We start from the raw sequence: 21,847 nt of genomic DNA on the forward strand, positions 1-21,847 counted from the left end.
AACCCTGTATATAGCCTCCACATTGACTCTCTACCGGTACCCCCTGTATATAGCCTCCACATTAACTCTGTACCAGTACCCCCTGTCTATAGCCTCCACATTGACTCTGTACCAGTAAACCCTGTATATAGCCTCCACATTGTCTCTGTACCGGTACACCCTGTATATAGCCTCCACATTGACTCTGTACCTGTACCCCCTGTATATAGTCTCCACATTGACTCTGTACCGGTACCCCCTGTCTATAGCCTCCACATTGACTTTGTACCAGTAAACCCTGTATATAGCCTCCACATTGACTCTGTACCGGTACACACTGTATATAGCCTCCACATTGACTCTGTACCTGTACACCCTGTATATAGTCTCCACATTGACTCTGTACCGGTACCCCCTGTCTATAGCCTCCACATTGACTCTGTACCAGTAAACCCTGTATATAGCCTCCACATTGACTCTGTACCGGTACACCCTGTATATAGCCTCCACATTGACTCTGTACTGATACCCCCTGTATATAGCCTCCACATTGACTCTGTACCGGTACCCCCTGTATATAGTCTCCACATTGACTCTGTACTGATACCCCCTGTATATTGCCTCCACATTGACTCTGTACCTCGATATTGTTATTTTACTGCTCTAATTATTTGTTACTGTTATTTTTTACTGATCTATTTTTCACTTATAATGTATTTTTTCTTAAAACTGCATTGTTGGTTAACGGCTTGTAAAGTCAGCATTTCACTGTAAGGTCAGCGCTGTTGACAAATAACATTTGATTTGAATTGGAGAAAATGGCCAGCTGGGCACAGCAATATCCAATCCCGTATCACATTACATCATGCTTTCATTATTTATTTGTTTATCCAACCGTGTGTGTGTGTGTGTGTGTGTGTGTGTGTGTGTGTGTGTGTGTGTGTGTGTGTGTGTGTGTGTGTGTGTGTGTGTGTGTGTGTGTGTGTGTGTGTGTGTGTGTGTAGAGACGTTGGTGAGGGGAGTTTCTGTCCATAACTCAGGGATAAATAGAGAGGCAGAGCTCAGAGTTTGTCAGAAGGTGGACCTGACAGGGTCACACACAGGACCAAGCAGGAGCAGGACCTCAGCATTTTTACTTTTTATTACAAATGGAGAAACATGAAGATGTTCAATACTGTTTTCAGGACAGAAACTCTTCTTGCAGAAAGGCTTTGCTATCGACATCTATCTACATAACACTGTACATCTTCTTCTCATTGATTTCAGCAGTTACAGTATTTTTGAACCTACTGGTGATCATCTCCATCTCTCACTTCAAGCAGCTCCACACTCCAACCAACCTGCTCATCCTCTCTCTGGCTGTGTCAGATCTCCTGGTGGGACTGATTGTGATACCAGTAGCGACTTTAACAATAATGGAACCATGCTGGGGATTTGGGGAATATTTCTGTGTGTTTCAATTCTACATTACTTTTTTATGTACTACTTTATCACTTGGCAATTTGGTCTTGATATCTATTGACCGCTATGTTGCTGTGTGTGATCCCTTATTGTACCACTCTAAAATAACAATAACAGGAACTATCTGTTGTATATCCATTACCTGGTGTTGTTGTATCATATACGATGCTGTTATTATACAAAACTTTGTAAATGTACAGACACCCAGTAGGTGTTTGACAGAATGTGTTATCGTTGAAGGAATAACATGGGTTAATATAATTTACATTGTATTTATAATGGTTGTCCCGTGCTCTATTATTATAACACTTTATTTGAACATCTTTGTGGTGGCCACATCACAGGCCAGAAAGGTATTTTCAAAAGAGGCTGCCAGTGTGTCTGGTGTTAAAACTGTACAGGCAAATAAGTCTGAGAGAAAAGCAGCAAAAACTCTAGCAATTGTTGTTTTCACCTATCTAATTTCTTGGATTCCATCTCTATTTATTTACTTTGTTTTTTCTGTTATAGGTGATCATTTAATATCATATTTCACTAGTTATCTGGCATTTGTTAATTCCTTAATTAATCCAATAATTTATGCTTTCTTTTATCCATGGTTCAAAGTGACAGCTAAACTTATTTTAACTTTGAAGATAAGACGTTCAGAGTTCCTATAATATGATTCACTAGTTCGGCAAACGTTTGTTTGATATAGTTTTGTTCTACAATTGGGGAATTATTTAATGTTTCAATACACCGACATGACTTATCTCAGTGTTGTCATGATAGATACATGTGGTGTTGATACAGAATGATTTGTCTGGATTGGAATGGAATGACTTGGAGAGGTTATAAGAAGGCATAAGAATGAATAAGCTTGTTTTATTAAAGACATTGTAGTCATTGTGGATTGTGTACTCCAAATACCTAAGTCTGTGGTTGTTCCGTGTTAATGATAAATAGTATGTAAGTGTTCTAATAGTACATTCTGAGGACACCATGAGTTGTTCTATATGTTGTTTAACATCTCCCTCTAGTGGCTCAATTGTGACACAACGTCTTCATCAAGAGTAGTAAAGTTCAAATGTACAATACTGCATGATATCAGATAACGTCCAGGTCTTAATAAATTCTGTATTGTATGAGTAGTTGATGGTAAAATGTAAGAATATGCAATTATGTTTTACACTTTATAATAACATTCAGTAATAAACCATTTGTAATGAATTTAGTCTGGTCACCTTTTAATATTAAGCCCCCTTTTGTGTAATGTTATTCATCTAGGTATTCTCACATTTATAAATAACTACTACAGTATAAATATGAATTATTCAACACAACAGTGCAGGAGACCACAGCAGACACTTCAACCTCAACATACTGGGTATTGTCACAGGCCGGCTAATAGCCTTTTGGCAAAAATGAGGGGACACGAACAGGTATAGCCCAATCAAAAAGGTTCTTTATTGTAAACAAAACTATTAACTTTAAACAAAGAAAAAGGAATGAGGTGTGAAAGTATCATAATGTGAGGTGTATGTAAAGTGCAGGGATGCGTGAATCTGTGTGTGTGTGTGTGAATATGACTGATTGAAAACTAAGTAAAACTACAAAGGAACAAACAAGACAGGATCATACCTGGAGGAGCAGAGAGAGAGAGAGAGAGAGAGAGAGAGAGAGAGAGAGAGAGAGAGTGATTAGTGAAGCAGTGTAAATACCCTGAGTCCAGGTAACTTGTCACGGTGCTGACTTTTGCCTGCCGTCTGCAGCATAGGCCTCTATCCCGTCCTCTGGCTGGGCAGAGTACTTTAGGATTTTAGTCACTTCGGTGTAACAAGGGCCTAGCCGTGCGGCCCTACCAACCCTTCCATTTATTCGTAATGGCCCTTCGCGTGAGTTGGGTTTGTTCCTTCGTTCACGTTGTCACTCCCTTTATTTCCCGGGCTAGTATGGGGCCTTGGATAAATGTACTCTTTCTTAGCATTCTAAGTTTATAGATTCTTCCTATACTCCCTTACCTTGAGTCTTGTTCTCTTATATATCAATACCTAATAACTAATCTTCTGTTAGTTATTATGCTCGTCAGCAAGTAGTCACTCGGAAACTAGTATTGGTATATGTTTTGACTCTCCTAAAAATAAATTATTGTCCACACAATGAAATATTCTTTAGTGCAATCACTTTAACCTATAACCAGGGTCACTTTCTGTTCAGTGAGAGTCAAAGTTCAATTAATTTTCTCATTGTGCTTCTCTTGCAGTATGCTCAGAATTATGTAGGACTCAGTCCAATGTTAAGTCCCTCAGTACTGATGACCATAAGTCTTCCTCCGTTGGGGCGTTGGTTTGGTAGAGCTGTTGTTACCACTCCTCCTCAGGTTGGTTCTTGTTTTATTTCCAGTTCTTTCAGAGCCTGTTCGTTTGGCTCCCCCTGCTGGTCACTTTCCATTGTGGCAGTTTCTTCCTGCACTCCCCAGTCAATAGTTAGTCCTAGAGCCCATAGATGTGGCTCTGGATCTGGGCCGGTTACTGGGGGAGGGGTCCGATCTCTTTTGGTTTTTGCCACAGACTCCAATTACTAGCGACCCTCCTCTGCCTGCAGGAGGAACCGCCCCTGCACTGCAGAGGAGGAGGAGCCGTGACAGTATGAACAATACCACTACTCTCACTACATCACTGCTGCCAGGTCAGGGGTCACACCAGAGCAGCTCTCTCAGATGCTGTTTACTCTGAATGAATATAAAGAGTGGGTTTCACAATAAATAATTTATAATGGATCAGTAAATTGTTTATTCATAATTTATGTAATTAATCTGATATTTAAGTAAACTGGTAATTCACATAATTATAAACAACTTTTATAGTACATAATGATTCATAAGATCATTCCAAAGATGTGAAATAAATGTATTTTAACCATTTAATACTCAGTAAAGTAGCTTTTCCCCTAATCTAAAGTGAAGACTATTCTTTATAAATGTTTTGAACAGTGACCAGTGTAATTTATCACATAAAGATGGACATGCTATTGGTAGACATTCCAGCAGTACCTGATGCTCCTTAAGGTCTCAAATTGACCTGGAACATATCAATGGTTAAACAATAAGAACACAGAGGACGTTAAAGGAAAGATATTGAACATTTTATTCCAAAAACAGTCACACTGTTGTAGCAGTGTGCTGAAGGAAGTCATATGTTTTGTCTGAAAATGATAACATTCTTGTTTCTTGGCAGTGATGGATTGCAGTCACTCAGTAGAAATAAAATAAAAAATGTTGTTGCAGATGTAGTGAGAGGTTTATGCACCTAGTTCCGACAGAGAAGCAATATCTAACTAGTAATATCTAACAATTTAACAACAAATACCTAATACACTCAAATCTAAGTAAAGGGAATGGAATTAAGAATATATGGATGAGCAATGTCAGAGTGGTATAGACTAAGAGCAGTTTGTAGACTGCTTACAGGGTAATGGAACCAATATCTAAATATATATCTTAACTGAACATTACATTTCAAGGGTTACTACCTTTAATACACTACCAAACCAAACCAAATCATATTTTATTGGCCACATACAAATATTCAGCTGAGGTTATTGAGGGTGTAGTGAAATCATTTTGTTCCAACAGTGCAGTAGTATCTAACAATTCACAATAATACACACAAATAAAAGTAAAATAATATAATTAAAAAATATAAATATTTTGATAAGCAATGTCTGAGTGGTATTGACAAAATACATATGAGATAAGTAAAGCTAGTGTTCCATTATTAAAGTGACCAGTGATTCCATGTCTATGTACATAGGGCAGCATACTCTAAGGTGTAGGGTTGAATAACTGGGTGGTAGTCTGCTTGTGCTGGCTATTTAACAGTTTGAGGGCCTTGAGTCCCAGCTTTGATGCACCTGTACTGACCTCGCCTTCTGGATGACAGCGGGGTGAACAGGGTGTGGCTCAGGTGGTTGATGTCCTTGATGATCATTGGGCAGACCACACCACTCTCTGGAGAGTCATAAGAATTCAACAAGGTACTGAGTAAAGGATCTGAAGCACATTTGCCAGTGATTCCAGGGTATGACGCTACAAGCTTGGCACACCTATATTTGGGGAGTTTGGCCCATTCTTCTCTGCAGATCCTCTCAAGCGCTGTCAGGTTGGCTGGGGAGCGTCGCTGCAGCTATTTTTAGGTCTCTCCAGAAATCTTCAATCGGGTTTAAATCCGGGCCACAAGAACATTGAGACTTGTCCCAAAGCCAATCCTGTGTTGTCTTGGCTGCGTGTTAGGGTCGTTGTTCTGCTGGAAGGTGAACTTTCGACCCAGTCTAAGAACCTGCTCCAGAGCTATCAGGACTGATTAAGGGGTAATAAGGCTGGTGGAACTCTACATAGAGGGTTCTAGGATGAACCCTCCAAAGATTCTAAGCTGAAACATGGAATTGTTTTAAGATGGTCATACTATGGATCATTTAGCTATTTTTTTTTATCCATTTTAAAATAAAGCTGTAATGTAACAAAATGTGGAAAAGGTAAAGGGGTCTGAATACTTTCCCAACACACTGTGTACATGGTAAAAACAGATACTTCCTTTTGATTTATTTTTGGACTCTATTTGTTGGCACTAAATTATTTCCATACTTCCCTTCATTTTTAAAAACTGGTACGGGGTTACCTTGAGGCGAGTCTCGTGAGTCTTGAGGGCATCATACAAAACAACCAACATGTAGGAGTTTGTGAGAGTCGACGGCGTGGTCATATTAGTTTGTTGTCCAAACCGTTCGGATGCTACAGACAGAAGTTTTCCCATCGGAGGTACCAACTTCAGACAAGGCCCGTGAAACTTGTGGGCCTAGAGACGCTACAGACATTGTCTTGTCGTGAAAAATACCGATTTTAGGAATATCGCTGTAGCTCTGCCACCTTCCACCGCAGATGCAACATCGGTGGATTGAAATGCAGCCTGTGCCAAAAACCATACATCTCCGGCTTAAAGATGGATTTTGATGGGGAGGCCTGCTTCGTCAGAGGGCTTTCAACATGTTGAAATAGTCAACACATTAACATCAACACGCCACAGGATATACTCATTGGACTTTAGGCTCTGAGCTGAACTCCCAGCAGAGCCCACCTCATAGCCTATGGGATATTCATTGAAGAGGTGGAGGATGGTAAATGTGATCTGCATAACATACCTCTGTAACGCCTTGTCTGTATACCTGCAAAACAGACACAAAAGTGAGCAGTTCAGTCATCTGCATCCAGTACAGATCGTCTTCACCATAGTCTTACCTCTTCGTTGGTTGATATTGTGTCCCATTTTCTGTTTTAGAAAGATTTGCACAAATATGAAAACGCTAGATGGTATCATCATTAAAACAATCATACAAGGGACAAACTTAAATTGAGATCTTTGATTCATAAAGTGTATTCCTTTTAAAATGGTAAGACATGTATTTAAAAAATACACCAAAAAAATGAAATTCTATACCATTGCCTCATATGAAAATGTTAAGCTCAAATCCAAAAAGCTAGTTTGAGTCAAGATACATTTTATTTCATTGTACTTTTACCACTTGTTCCCAATTGGTAGTTATAGTATTGTTCCATCGCTGCAACTCCCCTACGGACTCGGGAGAAGGTAATCATGCAGCAACAAGACATGAATTACGTGGATAACAAGAAAATAAATTGTTGGGGGGTTGATACATTTTTTCATTAGCAAATCAAGTCTGTGGAAATTACAAACTTTAGAAGCCTTTGTAAACCGTGAATGCACAAGATTGCATTTCCCGCTCAGCAACAAAAGCGTGATCAAATTAAGATCCTACATCAGTATATGACAGAAGTAGGTCTCCTCTATAAAGTCAATTTTTATCTGAACTTTGTTTGGTGAAAATGTGCCTCTGCCAAACTGAAAAGAGATCATCTGTCAGAATAATACCAAAGCCTTTTCATTACAGGAGAATCAATGGATAAGCGTTTTATTACGGGTAAAAATGTTAAAAACAACAATTCAAACTTCTCTACAATCCACACCACCAACCAGCCATCACACCGAATGCATTTTATCTGCAGCCACACTCATCCACCACCATGTCCTGGTAATGACGTAGGACTACGTTGTCGTTGTTGTCGTAGTAGAGCATGGATACAGGTGACAGGCGGATGGGTACGCAGCAGGGCTGGGGTGTGCTGTGGGGGTCCAGGGAGTGCACCAGAGTCTGCAGGATGGCATGGTTAGTGCCGTTCAGGCTCTCGCTCAGTGGGAACGGGCACTCTCCGTGGCAGTAGTTGGCAAGGTAGCCCTGCGGAGCGATGATCCAGTCCTGCCAGCCCACATCCTTGAATTCAATGTAGAGGCGGCGCGGCTTACACACGTTGCTGGGTGTAACCGGCAGATAGACGGCGCTCCTCTTCTGCCGAGAGCGGCACTGGAGTGGATTCAGGGATACAACCACCAGGGAGGCATGGAACTGTGGGAGGGTTACGGTCGGCCCTAACGGGACGGAGTTCACCAGGTTCTGGGACATGAAGATGTCCGTCGCCAAGGTGTGGACAGGGTGTAACTGCAGCTCCAGCACCAGGCCGTAGTTATGACCCGGTTTACGCCAGTTCTGTGCCAGTGCTGTGAGGTCCAAGGTGAGGGATCCGGCCTCTGGTTCCAGCTGCACCGACTGGGACAGCACCAGCCTGCGGTGGGCCTCGTGGCTCGCTCCCCTCAGGGTCGCACGCAACACCTTGTACAGGGACACGCTGAGCGCCTGTGGGCCCAGGAGGAACCTTGGTGTGCGGAACATGTCCCACTGGAACTTGATTTCCAGCTGCGCCAGAGAGAGCTGCTCCACGGGCTGCAGCACAGACATGTTGAAGAACATGTATTTCTCCACACAGCCGTGGCAGCTGCCGCTCCAGCCTGACACCAGCCTACCTGCAGAGGACAGACAAAAAAACAAAAAAAAAGGACATTAGGTCTACACTCTAGAAGTAGGACCTAGGTTTCAATTGACAACTTTATTAGCACTGTTAAGGCTATAGCCAATAAACAAAGCAAATTCTCATACTTTGTCCCCCTCGTTTATTTTACCGAGGTGGACAGTTTCAAGTTGGATATTTGACAGATATTCACACTTTCAAGCCTCAATAGCTTTCATACCACTTGAGCCACAGACTCCAAATAAGTGCCATGATGTTGGAAACATTGCAACAGGTCTTATTTTCACGATTTGGACATTACACTTTCCAAAGCTAATAAACATGTGGAAATGCGAGCAGCATTTTGTATTCCTAGTTGAATTAGGGAGCGTCGACAAAGTACAAACTTCTTTTACATTCAAATTTCAATTGCTCCTTAGTCATGTGACCTACTGACCACAAAGGTTCAGAATGTCCACTGGCTATACCTTCATATCTCACACTCGGTCTACTTTCATCTCATGCTTAAAATCTGTAGGCGTCGCAGACCATTTTACATGCGTGTTAAAAAAATAAAAATGTTTGAAGTTAACAAAATGTTGCAGCCTCGCAATAACGATCTTTCACATGGACACTGAAAAGATCCGCAAATGGCTGTATGTGGTATGGATCAAGGACAGGAGAGGTGTTCAAGCGGAGGTACTTAAAGGAAGGCGCACAGGTAGGCCTCATGAAAAACAATGTTTCATATGCTCTTTTTAAATCACAGTAATTTGTCAGTCCAAGTGAGCTTGATAACGTGAAAGAATCCTTTTCATAGCATCACTTTCATAATACTGTACATGAAGACAAATCCTTCTATGTTGAATATTAGAACCCAGTTTACATAACCTGATAATGACTTGATATTTGAGTGCATTCACCACAAGCTACCTGCAGACAACTTACAAAATGCAATAGTGCATTTGAGGGGTTTTTTTTCTGATGAAAGTAGCATTGCATACTATTTCTAACTGGAAAATTATGTGAGTAAAATCCTTTTTCCAAAATTGATTTAGGTACATTTTTGTGAAGAGGTATGAGTGTTGTGATATGGGTCATTTAATAGTAAAATAATTTAATGAATCAATACATTTCTATATTGCTTCCTCGGTATCTGCATGAACCATCAGGCCAAGTGTTTTTGGTTGTTCCTGTACCGGTACCCCCTGTATATAGCCTCCACATTGACTCTGTACCGGTACCCCCTGTATATAGCCTCCACATTGACTCTGTACCGATACCCCCTGTATATAGCCTCCACATTGACTCTGTACCGGTACCCCCTGTATATAGCCTCCACATTGACTCTGTACCGATACCCCTGTATATAGCCTCCACATTGACTCTGTACCCCCTGTATATATCCTCCACATTGACTCTGTACCGGTACCCCCTGTATATAGTCTCCACATTGACTCTGTACCGGTACCCCCTGTATATAGCCTCCACATTGACTCTGTACCCCCTGTATATATCCTCCACATTGACTCTGTACCGATACCCCCTGTATATAGCCTCCACATTGACTCTGTACGGATACCCCCTGTATATAGCCTCCACATTGACTCTGTACCGGTACCCCCTGTATATAGTCTCCACATTGACTCAGTACCGGTACCCCCTGTATATAGTCTCCACATTGACTCTGTACCGATACCCCCTGTATATAGCCTCCACATTGACTCTATACAGGGTGTTCCGGTACATAGCCTCCACATTGACTCTGTACCGGTACCCCCTGTATATAGCCTCCACATTGACTCTGTACCGTATACACCCTGTATATATCCTCCACATTGACTCTGTACCGTATACACCCTGTATATAGCCTCCACATTGACTCTGTACCGGTACCCCCTGTATATAGCCTCCACATTGACTCTGTACCGGTACCCCCTGTATATAGCCTCCACATTGACTCTGTACCCCCTGTATATATCCTCCACATTGACTCTGTACCGGTACCCCCTGCATATAGCCTCCACATTGACTCTGTACCCCCTGTATATAGCCTCCACATTGACTCTGTACCAGTACCCCCTGTATATAGCCTCCACATTGACTCTGTACCGTAATACCCTGTATATAGCCTCCACATTGACTCTGTACCAGTACCCCCTGTATATAGCCTCCACATTGACTCTGTACCGGTACACCCTGTATATAGCCTCCACATTGACTCTGTACCGATACCCCCTGTATATAGCCTCCACATTGACTCTATACCGGTACCCCCTGTATATAGCCTCCACATTGACTCTGTACCGGTACCCCCTGTATATAGCCTCCACATTGACTCTGTACCGATACCCCCTGTATATAGCCTCCACATTGACTCTGTACCGATACCCCCTGTATATAGCCTCCACATTGACTCTATACCGGTACCCCCTGTATATAGCCTGTAATATTTCTATATTGCTTCCTCGGTATCTGCATGAACCATCAGGCCAAGTGTTTTTGGTTGTTCCTGCGGGACAGAAAGAGAAAGGAGGAATCGGAACACGCTGCATTCAAATTCAGGTCATGTTTATTCCATTGTACTGGATCTAATACATACATTCATAAGTGTAATAATTTATGAAATACTGTGAAAAACTCTTGGCTGCTGGCTCGGTCATTTTCAGACATGCGCAGAGCAGACTGAAAGGGGAAGGGTAGCTCTTGACTTGAACCACAGGGGTTCTCTGTCTAGAGAGTATTCCAAAAGGCACAGACACACCCCTTGACTTGCAATTGGCACCGTTGACCTGTATGTATTCTCTCCTGATTGCCTCTGTGGTGCACAGTCTGGCAGTCTGACTAAAGTGACAGAGGTATGAGGAGACATCCTCCTTTATTTATGGGAGCAAATATTTCCTAACACGTTGGATCCTATTCTTGGACAGTTAGAGGACAATGCATCAGTCCACATTTTTTTTTGAGTAACCTCAACCTTGTGGGTCTTTGGGCCAATAAAGTGCCAACTCAATTCTACCACTGACTAGTCTCTCATGCCACTGTGAACGGGGACACAGTCGTTTTTTAATCTAAACCAGACTTTTTTTTTACTGTAGTACACGAACCCCTAATTGGGTCTCTTTTCTTGACACACAGAGGCAGTTTACCAGATAAAAGGTCAGGAAGACCAAAAAGTAGATTGTTTTAAGGGTGTATTACGTCCTGTGCTGCCCCACTGTCATATCCATTCTGGATTCTGAGTGGTAAAATCATAGCTGAAAAATGCCTCTATGTATGTGTATACATTTTCCGCCAAGACAGAACTGCCAAAGGGGGTGGAATTGCAATCTACTGCAGAGACAGCCTGCAGAGTTCTGTCATGCTACCTAGGCCTGTGCCCAATCTACTGCAGAGACAGGCCTGCAGAGTTCTGGAGACAGCCTGCAGAGTTCTGTCATGCTACCTAGGCCTGTGCCCAATCTACTGCAGAGACAGGCCTGCAGAGTTCTGTCATGCTACCTAGGCCTGTGCCCAATCTACTGCAGAGACAGGCCTGCAGAGTTCTGGAGACAGCCTGCAGAGTTCTGTCATGCTACCTAGGCCTGTGCCCAATCTACTGCAGAGACAGGCCTGCAGAGTTCTGTCATGCTACCTAGGCCTGTGCCCAATCTACTGCAGAGACAGGCCTGCAGAGTTCTGGAGACAGCCTGCAGAGTTCTGTCATGCTACCTAGGCCTGTGCCCAATCTACTGCAGAGACAGCCTGCAGAATTCTGTCATGCTATCCAGGTTTGTGCCCAAGCAGTTCGAGCTTCTACTTTCAAAAATCCACCTTTCCAGAAATAAGTCTCTGTTTGTTACAGACCCCCCTCAGCTCCCAGCTGCGCCCTGGACACCATATGTGGATTAATTGCCCCCCCATTCATCTTCAGAGTTTGTACTGTTAGGTGACCTAAACTGGGATATGCTTAACGACCCGGTCGTCCTACAATCTAAACTAGATGCCCTCAATCTCACACAAATTATCAAGGAACCTACAAGGTACAACCCCAAATCCGTGAACTCGGGCACCCTCATAGATATCCTGACCAACCTGTCCTCTAAATACACCTCTGCTTTCTTCAACCAGGATCTCAGCGATCACTGCCTCATTGTCTGCGTCAGTAATAGGACCGCGGTCAAACGACCACCCCTCATCACTGTCAAACGCTCCCTAAAACACGTCAGCGAGCAGGCCTTTCTAATCGACCTGGCCCGGGTATCCTGGAAGGATTTGACCTCAGTCTGTCAGTTGAGGATGCCTGGTTATTCTTTAAAAAGTGCTTTCCTCATCATCTCAAATAAGCATGCCCAATTCATAAAATGTAGAACCTCCTTGGTTCACTCCAGACCTGTCTGCCCTTGACCAACACAAAAACATCCTGTGGCGTTCTGCATTTGCATCGAATAGCCCCCGCGATATGCAACATTTCATGGAAGTAAGCAATTGTTAGGAACAAATATACACAGGCAGATAGGAAAGCAAAGACAAGCTTTTTCAAACAGAAATTTGCATCCTGTAGCACAAACTCTACAATGTTCTGAGACACTAAAATCCATGGAGAATAAGAGCACCTCATCCCAGCTACCCACTGCACTGAGACTAGGAAACACTCACCACCAATAAATCTACGATTATCGAGAATTTCAATAACCATTTTTCTCCACCTGGCTATCCCTACCCCGGTCATCAGCTCTGCACCCCCAATAGCAACTTGCCAAAGCCTCTCCCATTTCGCCTTCACCCAAATCCAGATGGCTGATGTTCTGAAAGAGCTGCAAAATCTGGACCCCAACAAATCAGCCGGGCTAAACAATCTGGAACATCTCTTTCTAAAATTTCCCACCACAATTGTTGCAACCCCTATTACTAGCCTGTTCAACCTCTTTTTCGTATTGTCTGAGATTCCCAAAGATTGGAAAGCTGCCGCAGTCATCCCGCTCCTCAAAGTGAGTCACTCCAGACCCAAACTGCTACAGACCTATATCTATCCTACCCTGCCTTTCTAAGGTCTTCGAAAGCCAAGTTAACAGACAGATCACCGACCATATTGAATCTCACCCTACCTTCTCCTCTATGCAATCTGGTTTCCGAGCTGATCATGGGTGCACCTCAGCCATGCTCAAGGTCCTAAACGATATCATAATCGCCATCGACAAAAGACAACACTGTGCAGCCGTCTTCATCGACCTGGCCAAGTCTTTCGACTCTGTCAATCACCGCATTCTTATCGGCAGCCTCAATAGCCTTGGCTTCTCAAATGACTGTCTTGCCTGGTTCACCAACTACTTCTCTGATAGAGTTCAGTGTGTCAAATCGGAGGGCCTGTAGTCCGGACCTCTGGCAGTCTCTGCGGGTACCACAGGGTTAAATCCTCTTTTCTCCGTACACATCAATGCCATACAACTCTCCTTCCGTGGCCGCCAACTGCTCTTAAAAGCAAGAAACTAAATGCATGCTCTTCAACCAATCGCTGCCCGCACTTAGAATACGTGGACAACTACCTAGGTGTCTGACTAAACTCTCCTTCAAGACTCATTAGGCATCTCCAACCCAAAATTAAATCAGCTTCCGATTTCGCAACAAAGCATCCTTCACTCATGCTGCCAAACATACCCTTGTAAAACTGACTATCCTACCGATCCTTGAATTCGGCGATCTCATTTACAAAATAGCCTCCAACACTCACCTCAGGAAATTGGATGCAGTCTATCACAGTGCCATCCGCTTTGTTACCAAAGTCCCATATACTACCCACCACTGCGACCTGTATGTTCTCGTTGGATGGCCCTCGCTACATATTCGTCACCAAACCCACTGGCTCCAGGTCATCTATAAGTACTTGCTAGTTAAAGCTCCGCCTTAGCTCACGGGTCACCATAGCAGCACCCACCCGTAGCACGCGCTCCAGCAGGTATATTTCACTGGTCACCCCCAAAGCCAATTCCTCCTTTGGCTGCTGAAGCTGGAGACTCATCTCCCTCACTATCTTTAAGCATCTGCTAGCAGAGCAGCTTACAGATCATTGCACCTGTACATAGCCCATCTGTAAATAGCCCATCTAACTACCTCACCCCCATATTGTTATATATATATATATATATATTTATTTATTTATTTTTGCTCCTTTGCACCCCAGTATCTCTACTTGCACATTCATCTTCTGCACATCTGTCACTCCTGTGTTTATTTGCTAAATTGTAATTATTTCGCCACTACTGCCTATTTATTGCCTTACCCCCTACTCTTACTTCATTTGCACACACATATAGACTTTTCTATTGTGTTATTGATTGTACGTTTGTTTATTCCATGTGTAACTGTGTTGTTGTTTGTGTCACACTGCTTTGCTTTATCTTGGCCAGGTCGCAGTTGTAAATGAGAACCTTTTCTCAACTGGCCTACCAGGTTGAGTAAAGGTGAGATAAAAAAAAAAAAAAATACTGTATGTGGGAATGTCTTATGTCCGTCCTACATGTAGTGTTGGTACATGGAATATCCCTCAACTACATATATCATAAAACTTATATTTGCAATAGCAATTTATGTTCAACAACTGACATTTTCAGATATTATTTTGACACACACTTTGGTGCTTACAATTCATTCTCTGTTGTCAGATTGTGGGTACTGTCATTCGTGATATGACTTTAAGTACATACTGAACTTTCAATTTTTTTTTGTTTTTCTTAAAGTCTACAAACGCTCTACATTTACTCACTCTGATAGGGTTGGATCCTATTTGCTACTTTTATCATTGTCCTGTAAATGGTTCAGAGCCTATAATTTAGGCTGTGTGTGTGTGTGTGTGTGTGTAGAATGGGGCATAAAGGAAATTACCTCTACTACTAAATTACTACTAGATTATAGTGATAAGGAAAACAGCATACAAATTTGGCTTGTGTATTCATTTGCCTATAGCTAATCAGAATTCCATTATGTTTACATAAAATACTTCAAAATGAGAAGATCCTGCCATGGTATAGAGGACTGGGTGGACATAAAGTGGAAAGGAGGGGAAATAACTCCCACCATGCAGCAGGACACCTTCAGCTGCGGGGTCTTTGTAATGCAGGTTTGATAGTTATATTTTCAATAATGAATGGTTAGCTGTTATGTGAGTTTTTTCTACCCATTTTATTTTTTGGTGAAGATGGCCAAGGAAGTTGCACAGACCTTCCAACATCCCCTCCCAAATTGATATGGAACTTTCAAAAACACATGGAGCGAACTGCGAAAATAAATGGCTGAGGATATACAAAAAAAAATATCTGGTATGTAATGACATTTAATTCAAAGTTAATGTAAATTATTTATTTTTATGTAGTTGTGTGGGACAGCCATATGTTCAGTTCATGCCTATGATTTGAGTTCAACAAAGCCAACAACTTCTTCATGTGTGCCACTGATAAAGAACCTGGATGTGGCCCAAAGACTGACCGGGTTGGTAACTTTTGACAACAGTGACAGCATGTAAGACAATTTATGATGTAATACAATGGATGGCTAATTCGTCATTCATCATTGATATTATTTATAACGTGTTGCGCTTTGTATTGTTTTAGATTGAATGGTTTGCATGGCAACGGTGGTTCCATGTGCTATGTCTAGGAATGAAGACAAGAGTTCAGAGTAGAGAACACAAACAGGAAGTACAGTTTGTTGTTGAACATGTATGCTATAGCCCATCCACACTGAAGAGGCTCTGACATGTACATCAACCAGGGATAAAGAGAAAGTTAACACTGAAATGTTTCATACTTAATTGAAAGGGTCTGTTGACATGTTGAAAAAGATTAAAGGTCTACAATTTCTGTTTAATTTGTCAATATTACATTTTTTTATTCATTTATTTACTGGCCACCATTACTGTGGTTACATGTTCAGTATATGTACGGACCAGCAAACCCACTGCAGCCTACCTCACTCTCCATCCCTGCATTGGACCAGTAATAGCGTGACTCTCGTACTTTGCCCTTATGTTTGATATTATCTGTCTCTCTCCTATTGTGTACCGCTGTTAAATACTGCGGAAAAATAAAACCATGGAAAATAAGTACTTAACTACCAATTATTGTAGATCAATATCAAAGAAAAGGGTTAACACGGGACTGAACCCCGTAATTGTCAAACTAATATTAATGTACAACAATATAGAAGAGACATGACTAGAGGTTATGCAATATGGGTGTATATCCACCGCACGCTTCTTAGGTGTGTAATGGACATGACCAAGGAGCTGTTGAAATGTGTATGTTACACCACGTGATTTTACATCAGGGTAGTCAGTGTACATTCTGCACCATGTTTGAAGTCGGTAGGTCACAAGACCAAGGAGCTAATTAACTTTTCTACATTTAAAATGTCAATGTTAAATCATGTGAGATGAAAATGGACAAACTACAGGGTGTGCAATGTGTAAGGGCACTGAGTGGACATTCTGCACCTGGTTTGGAGTCAGTAGGTCACATGACCAAGGAGCTATTGAAAGTTCCATGAAGTTTGAAAAATTAATGGAAAATCATGCGAGATGAAATAAACGGTGCGCAATAGAAGGGGTTGGGTTATTCTGAACCTTGTTTGAAGTCACTAGGTCACATGACCAATGAACTACTGACATTCCAAAATGTCAATAAATCACAACATGTGCAATGTGTCTATGCCATGGGGTCAGCTACACCCAGTTGTTAAAGTTTGAGGGGTAATGGGTAAAGAGTTATAGAAATATTTGATTTGTCACTACGTTGACGGAAAACTACAGGCGAAAATCCGTCGAATATTCAACCGGAAACTGTCTTTACCTCGGTGGTTAATTTTGGCCCCAAAACAACGTGAGTGAAGGTATTCCTAAATAACAAACATGTTCGAAAATTGATTGTGTATAGAGCTATGTAACTCAATAATGAATTGATCTCACATTGTAATTATGATAATATTTTCAAACCCGACGTTCTCTCGGTCATCCACTGAAGGGGCAATCTGCCTTCCCAACAATGTTTACCACGCCACTTTTTCGGTAAACAGCGGAGACATGTGGGTGTAGAAATGTAACCTAAACACGTAAATGCATACAGACGCCATGAAGGCCCATACATTATATCAAAATGAGAGTTTTAACCATGTTCAGGCTATACAGTTCACAATTACATTTAAAATGGTTACTTAATTGTTTTACAAACAGGGTAAGACAAGTTCATATTTTGGGTTTTTAGAGGGTACAACCGTTGAACTAAACGCATGGGGCATTATGTATCAGTTATATTAAATAAATAATCAATGAGTAGCCTTTATATCGTTAATTTAAAAGTAAAATAAAAAAAAATGAACGTAACAATCGCAGAACACAGAACACAGTACTATGGGGGAGCCGCATGATGGAAGGAGAGACATAGGGATAAAGCTCACCTTGGTCCTGCACAAATCGAACAATGTTTCCGCGAACTCCATACTCAGACACCATGCACGGGTCTCTTTCGTGGGTGTCGTTCTCCCGGTTGCTGGTACGTTTGAACATCCTCCACAACACCGAGGGAACGCGGCGGTGTTCTGACGGCTTTGGCCGAGCGGAGAGGCCCAACGAATTTAAAAACAAGCGCTCCTGAGTCTTCAAATCTTCTCCATTTCCTAAAGCAGACGCACTAATGGATAAAATAGCTAGGGCTAAAATAACCAAAGTCGCCATTCTTCACGTTTGACCTAGGCTTTGCTACAAACAAACTAGCCTCTACAGCGTGTGTTCTGCTTTTCTTTCTCTGTCTGCTTGTGAATTTAAAAGTCCCTGCGTGCCAATGTGTGATTGATCATTGGCGCTGATTGATTGGCATCCCGGATGGTTTCTATCGACACCTAGGTGCGAGACTGCGTAGACAAGATATGCTAATGAGGACCTATCTCAGATAAAGAGCATTTGCCTAAAATATACAAAAGTTACATTCAAGTTAGCCTACCTCAATTATGCCCGCTTTTCTTGAGTTTCTATCATTATGACAGAACGAAAACAATTGTATTTCTGCTATCTCTATCCAAATTAATCTCTGAGGATCTTGACATTAACTGTCTCCAGATGTAATGTGGCATATTTCTAGGGACACTAGAGGTGCTTCTTTCCACTGTGATGATGCCAGGTTTCCCACATTGGGATCAGGGAGCCAATGGCAATCAATATTTTAGATGTGCTGTCCAATCCAATTTCACTAGCAATATCACTGGTTCATTGATGATGATTTACCGCATCAGTTAACAAGGGCCATGGCAATGGCTGCCTCCTCTGGCTCAGACAGAAACTGGTCATAGACCAAACAAACCACTTAATAGCAACAGAGATGCGTTAATTAACTCCCTACAAATGTGTGAAATATTAGCAACAGTGGATATGGATATGTTATCTCCAGCAGGGCCATAGCTATATATGAGTATTTTTATTTTATTTATATATATATATATATATATATATATATATATATATATATATATATATAAATAAAATAAAAAGCCCATGTCACTCATTCAAACTCTGAACAGTCATCTGAGTCCCTAAATCTATATTTAAAAAAAATAAAAAAATAAATATATATATATATATATATATTTATTTTTTTATTTTTTTTAAATATAGATTTAGGGACTCAGATGACTGTTCAGAGTTTGAATAGTAAAATGGACATGATGCAATTTAGAAACTTGATTGTGAATCATCAGTTTTCCTCTTGTTATATGTCACTCACTGACAGACACTCAATTAGCCCATGTCACTCACCTTGTGCTGTGCTCACTTGAACAGGAAGACAGCGCGGCTGTCCTTCATGAGCAAATTTTGTCATCAGTCTGGCATTCTCTGGATTTATGGTGCTTTCAAAACAAATGGGAACTCGGAAAAAAACTAGGTTGAATCATGATGACGTCATTGATCTTCAGAGACCGGATTTACAATTCCGAGTTGGATGACTGTTCAAATCGTATTTTCCCAGTCGTAGCTAGTTTATTCCCGACTTCAAGTTATCTTGAACTCACTGAAGTCAAGTTTTCGCATTTCTGAGTTAATTGTTTTGAGCGCGGCACAAATCATTCTTCATTGACAGCGTGGCCAATGTTGAATTAGGGCTACACTCTAGAAGTAGGACCTAGGTTTCAATTGACAGAATTTGGAAGGTCACAGTCAATATCGGCCTTTAGCTGCATAAACAAACCAAATTCTCTCTGACCTTGTCCCCCTTGTTTCCCTTTTCATTGGTCAATTCTGGCTCTAAAACAACAGGAGTGAAGGAACTCCAGATGTAATTGTTTTCAAAAAAAACTAAATGGTCCAATATCTGTAAAATATCAAACAAGCACTGCAGTGTGGATTGTGTAGGCCCATGTAGCACGATGACTCATTTAATATTTTGTTTAAAAAAAACAGACATTCCTTCTGTCATCCACTGATCTTAAAGGGGAAATATGCAACCTTTTAGGAAAACAGCCGAGGGATGTGGCTTTAGAAATGTAGCCTAACCACTCAAATTCATACAGGCCCATCCATTTTATCAAAAGGATAGTTTTAACCATGTTTTCAGGCTATACAGTTCACAATTACATTTAGATGTCACTTAATTGTTTTACACACAGGGTAAGAGAAGCTTATATTCTTTCTCTGTCTGTCCCACATTTGCTTGTGAATTTAAATGTCCCTGCGTGCCCATGTGTGATTGATCATTGGCGCTGATTGATTGGCATCCCGGATGGTTTCTATCGACACCTAGGTGGGAGACTGCATAGACAAGATATGCTAATGAGGACCTATCTCACAGATAAAGAGCATTTGCCTAAAATCTACAAAAGTTACCTTCAATTTAGCCTACCTCAATTATGCCCGCTTTTCTTGAGTTTCTATCATTATGAGAGAACGAAAACAATTGTATTTCTGCTATCTCTATCCAAATTAATCTCTGAGGATCTTGACATTAATCAAATCACATTTATTTATAAAGCCCTTCTTACATCAGCTGATATCTCAAAGTGCTTGTACCAAAACCCAGCCTAAAACCCCAAACAGTAAGCAATGCAGGTGTAGAAGATTTTCAAAAAGTAAGTGAATATTTAATCTCCATTTGTGAATTTATGAAACCTTTGCCGGTGTAAAAATATTTTGATCTGGGGTGCTGTCCTCAAACAATCACATGGCTACTGTAAATCGGACAGTGCAGTTAGATTAACAAGAATTTAAGCTTTTAACCGATATAAGACACTTATATGTACCTAAATGTTTAATATCCATAATTTTTATGATTATATATTTGATTTGCGTTCCCTCCAGTTTCCCCGGAAGTTGTCCCGCTAGGGGAATGCCTAGCCCTAAAAAGGTTATTAAGAATTTCACTGCAAATACTTCTGCGACCCTGTGCATGTGACTAAATAAACATCGAAACTAATCTACAAAAAAATGTATAGGAGGGCACACTTGCCACTGGACTGGAAAGCCCTCTATGGGCTTTCCTATCACCATGGCAAACATCAGAGGTGCACACTCTCTGTACATTTCTATGGACAGCAGCTTTCATGACTTTTCTCCAAACAGTCTTTCTCCACTCACTCGAGAACTGAATGAGGAAACAAGCTAAAGATATGAGTCAAAGTAACGCACGCGTTGTTTGACAAAATAACTGTAATATTTACCCAATAAAAAAAAGGGAACACGTTACTTTGTACTTAGTGCAGCTGGTGGCCACACCAGATACTAACTCTGTTAGTCATCGGACACTGGACACTGTGTTTGTAGGTGCACTGACGTGAATGAAGCTACAGCAGCCATGGTGAAAATGGGTAATTTTGGCTTGTTTTTGCTGTTCTCCAAATAGCATTTTTTGAGTTTTGAAATTGTATATTTTTTAAATGCCGTAAGTAAGCGACAAATACATTAAAATTCAGACAATGAAGACGTGTTGAGAAGAGAGAGGAAGAGAGAAAATATTACCACAAATGAAAAATAATATAACATTTTAAAAAGACACTGGTGTCTGGAGGTTGGTGATGCTGGTAACTTGACATAATATGGACACAGACAGTACAATGTATATCGTCAGCAATACAGACAGTAGTAGTGGCAGTAGTGGCATAGTCAGCAGTGGCGACCCGTCATTCAGGGCAGTCGGGGCTCTGAGCCCTACATTTTTTGTTATTTTGGCATTAATACATCTCACCTATTAGTTTGCAAACAATGTACAAAAAAATTGAAAATCATTGAGTTAATAAAGCCGTATTCAAACATGGTCTCTTGTTTTGCTTTCTTGAGTAAGGCAGCTCCAAAATGCAGGTGTTTCAGTCTAGCTCAGTGCTTTCTGTGGTGGTGGGGCAGCCAGCGGAAAAATACGGAGCGTAGGGGTTGGTAATGTTCTCTAATTGCGCCGTGATTGGCTCAGTGTTCTGTCACTCATGGGGACACTATTTCTAGCTCACAAGGGTAGAGATAGAAAATTCAAGCTCCTTGTGTGCTGCCATAGGGTTACATTAGAAGTG

General features: G+C 41.3%; 2 protein-coding genes across 2 annotated transcripts; one reads left to right on the forward strand and one right to left on the reverse strand.

Moving 5' to 3' along the window:
• The first annotated feature begins 578 nt into the window (after positions 1 to 578).
• Positions 579 to 2,184, forward strand: LOC110502177 (trace amine-associated receptor 8c-like). Its single transcript, XM_036959600.1, has one exon. The coding sequence runs from the start codon at positions 1,128 to 1,130 to the stop codon at positions 2,097 to 2,099; it is 972 nt and encodes a 323-aa protein (XP_036815495.1). The 5' UTR covers positions 579 to 1,127; the 3' UTR covers positions 2,100 to 2,184.
• A 5,203-nt stretch (positions 2,185 to 7,387) lies between these two features.
• On the reverse strand, positions 7,388 to 18,281 carry LOC110501935 (protein DVR-1). Its single transcript, XM_021579813.2, has 2 exons — positions 17,762 to 18,281; positions 7,388 to 8,351 (listed from the first exon to the last, which is right to left on the reverse strand). The coding sequence occupies exons 1-2, from the start codon at positions 18,036 to 18,038 to the stop codon at positions 7,489 to 7,491; spliced, it is 1,140 nt and encodes a 379-aa protein (XP_021435488.2). The 5' UTR covers positions 18,039 to 18,281; the 3' UTR covers positions 7,388 to 7,488.
• Between the last annotated feature and the right edge of the window lie 3,566 nt (positions 18,282 to 21,847).

The sequence above is a fragment of the Oncorhynchus mykiss genome, chromosome 22 (genome assembly GCF_013265735.2).
Source record: "Oncorhynchus mykiss isolate Arlee chromosome 22, USDA_OmykA_1.1, whole genome shotgun sequence".
In the NCBI taxonomy this organism is placed as follows: Eukaryota; Metazoa; Chordata; class Actinopteri; order Salmoniformes; family Salmonidae; genus Oncorhynchus; species Oncorhynchus mykiss.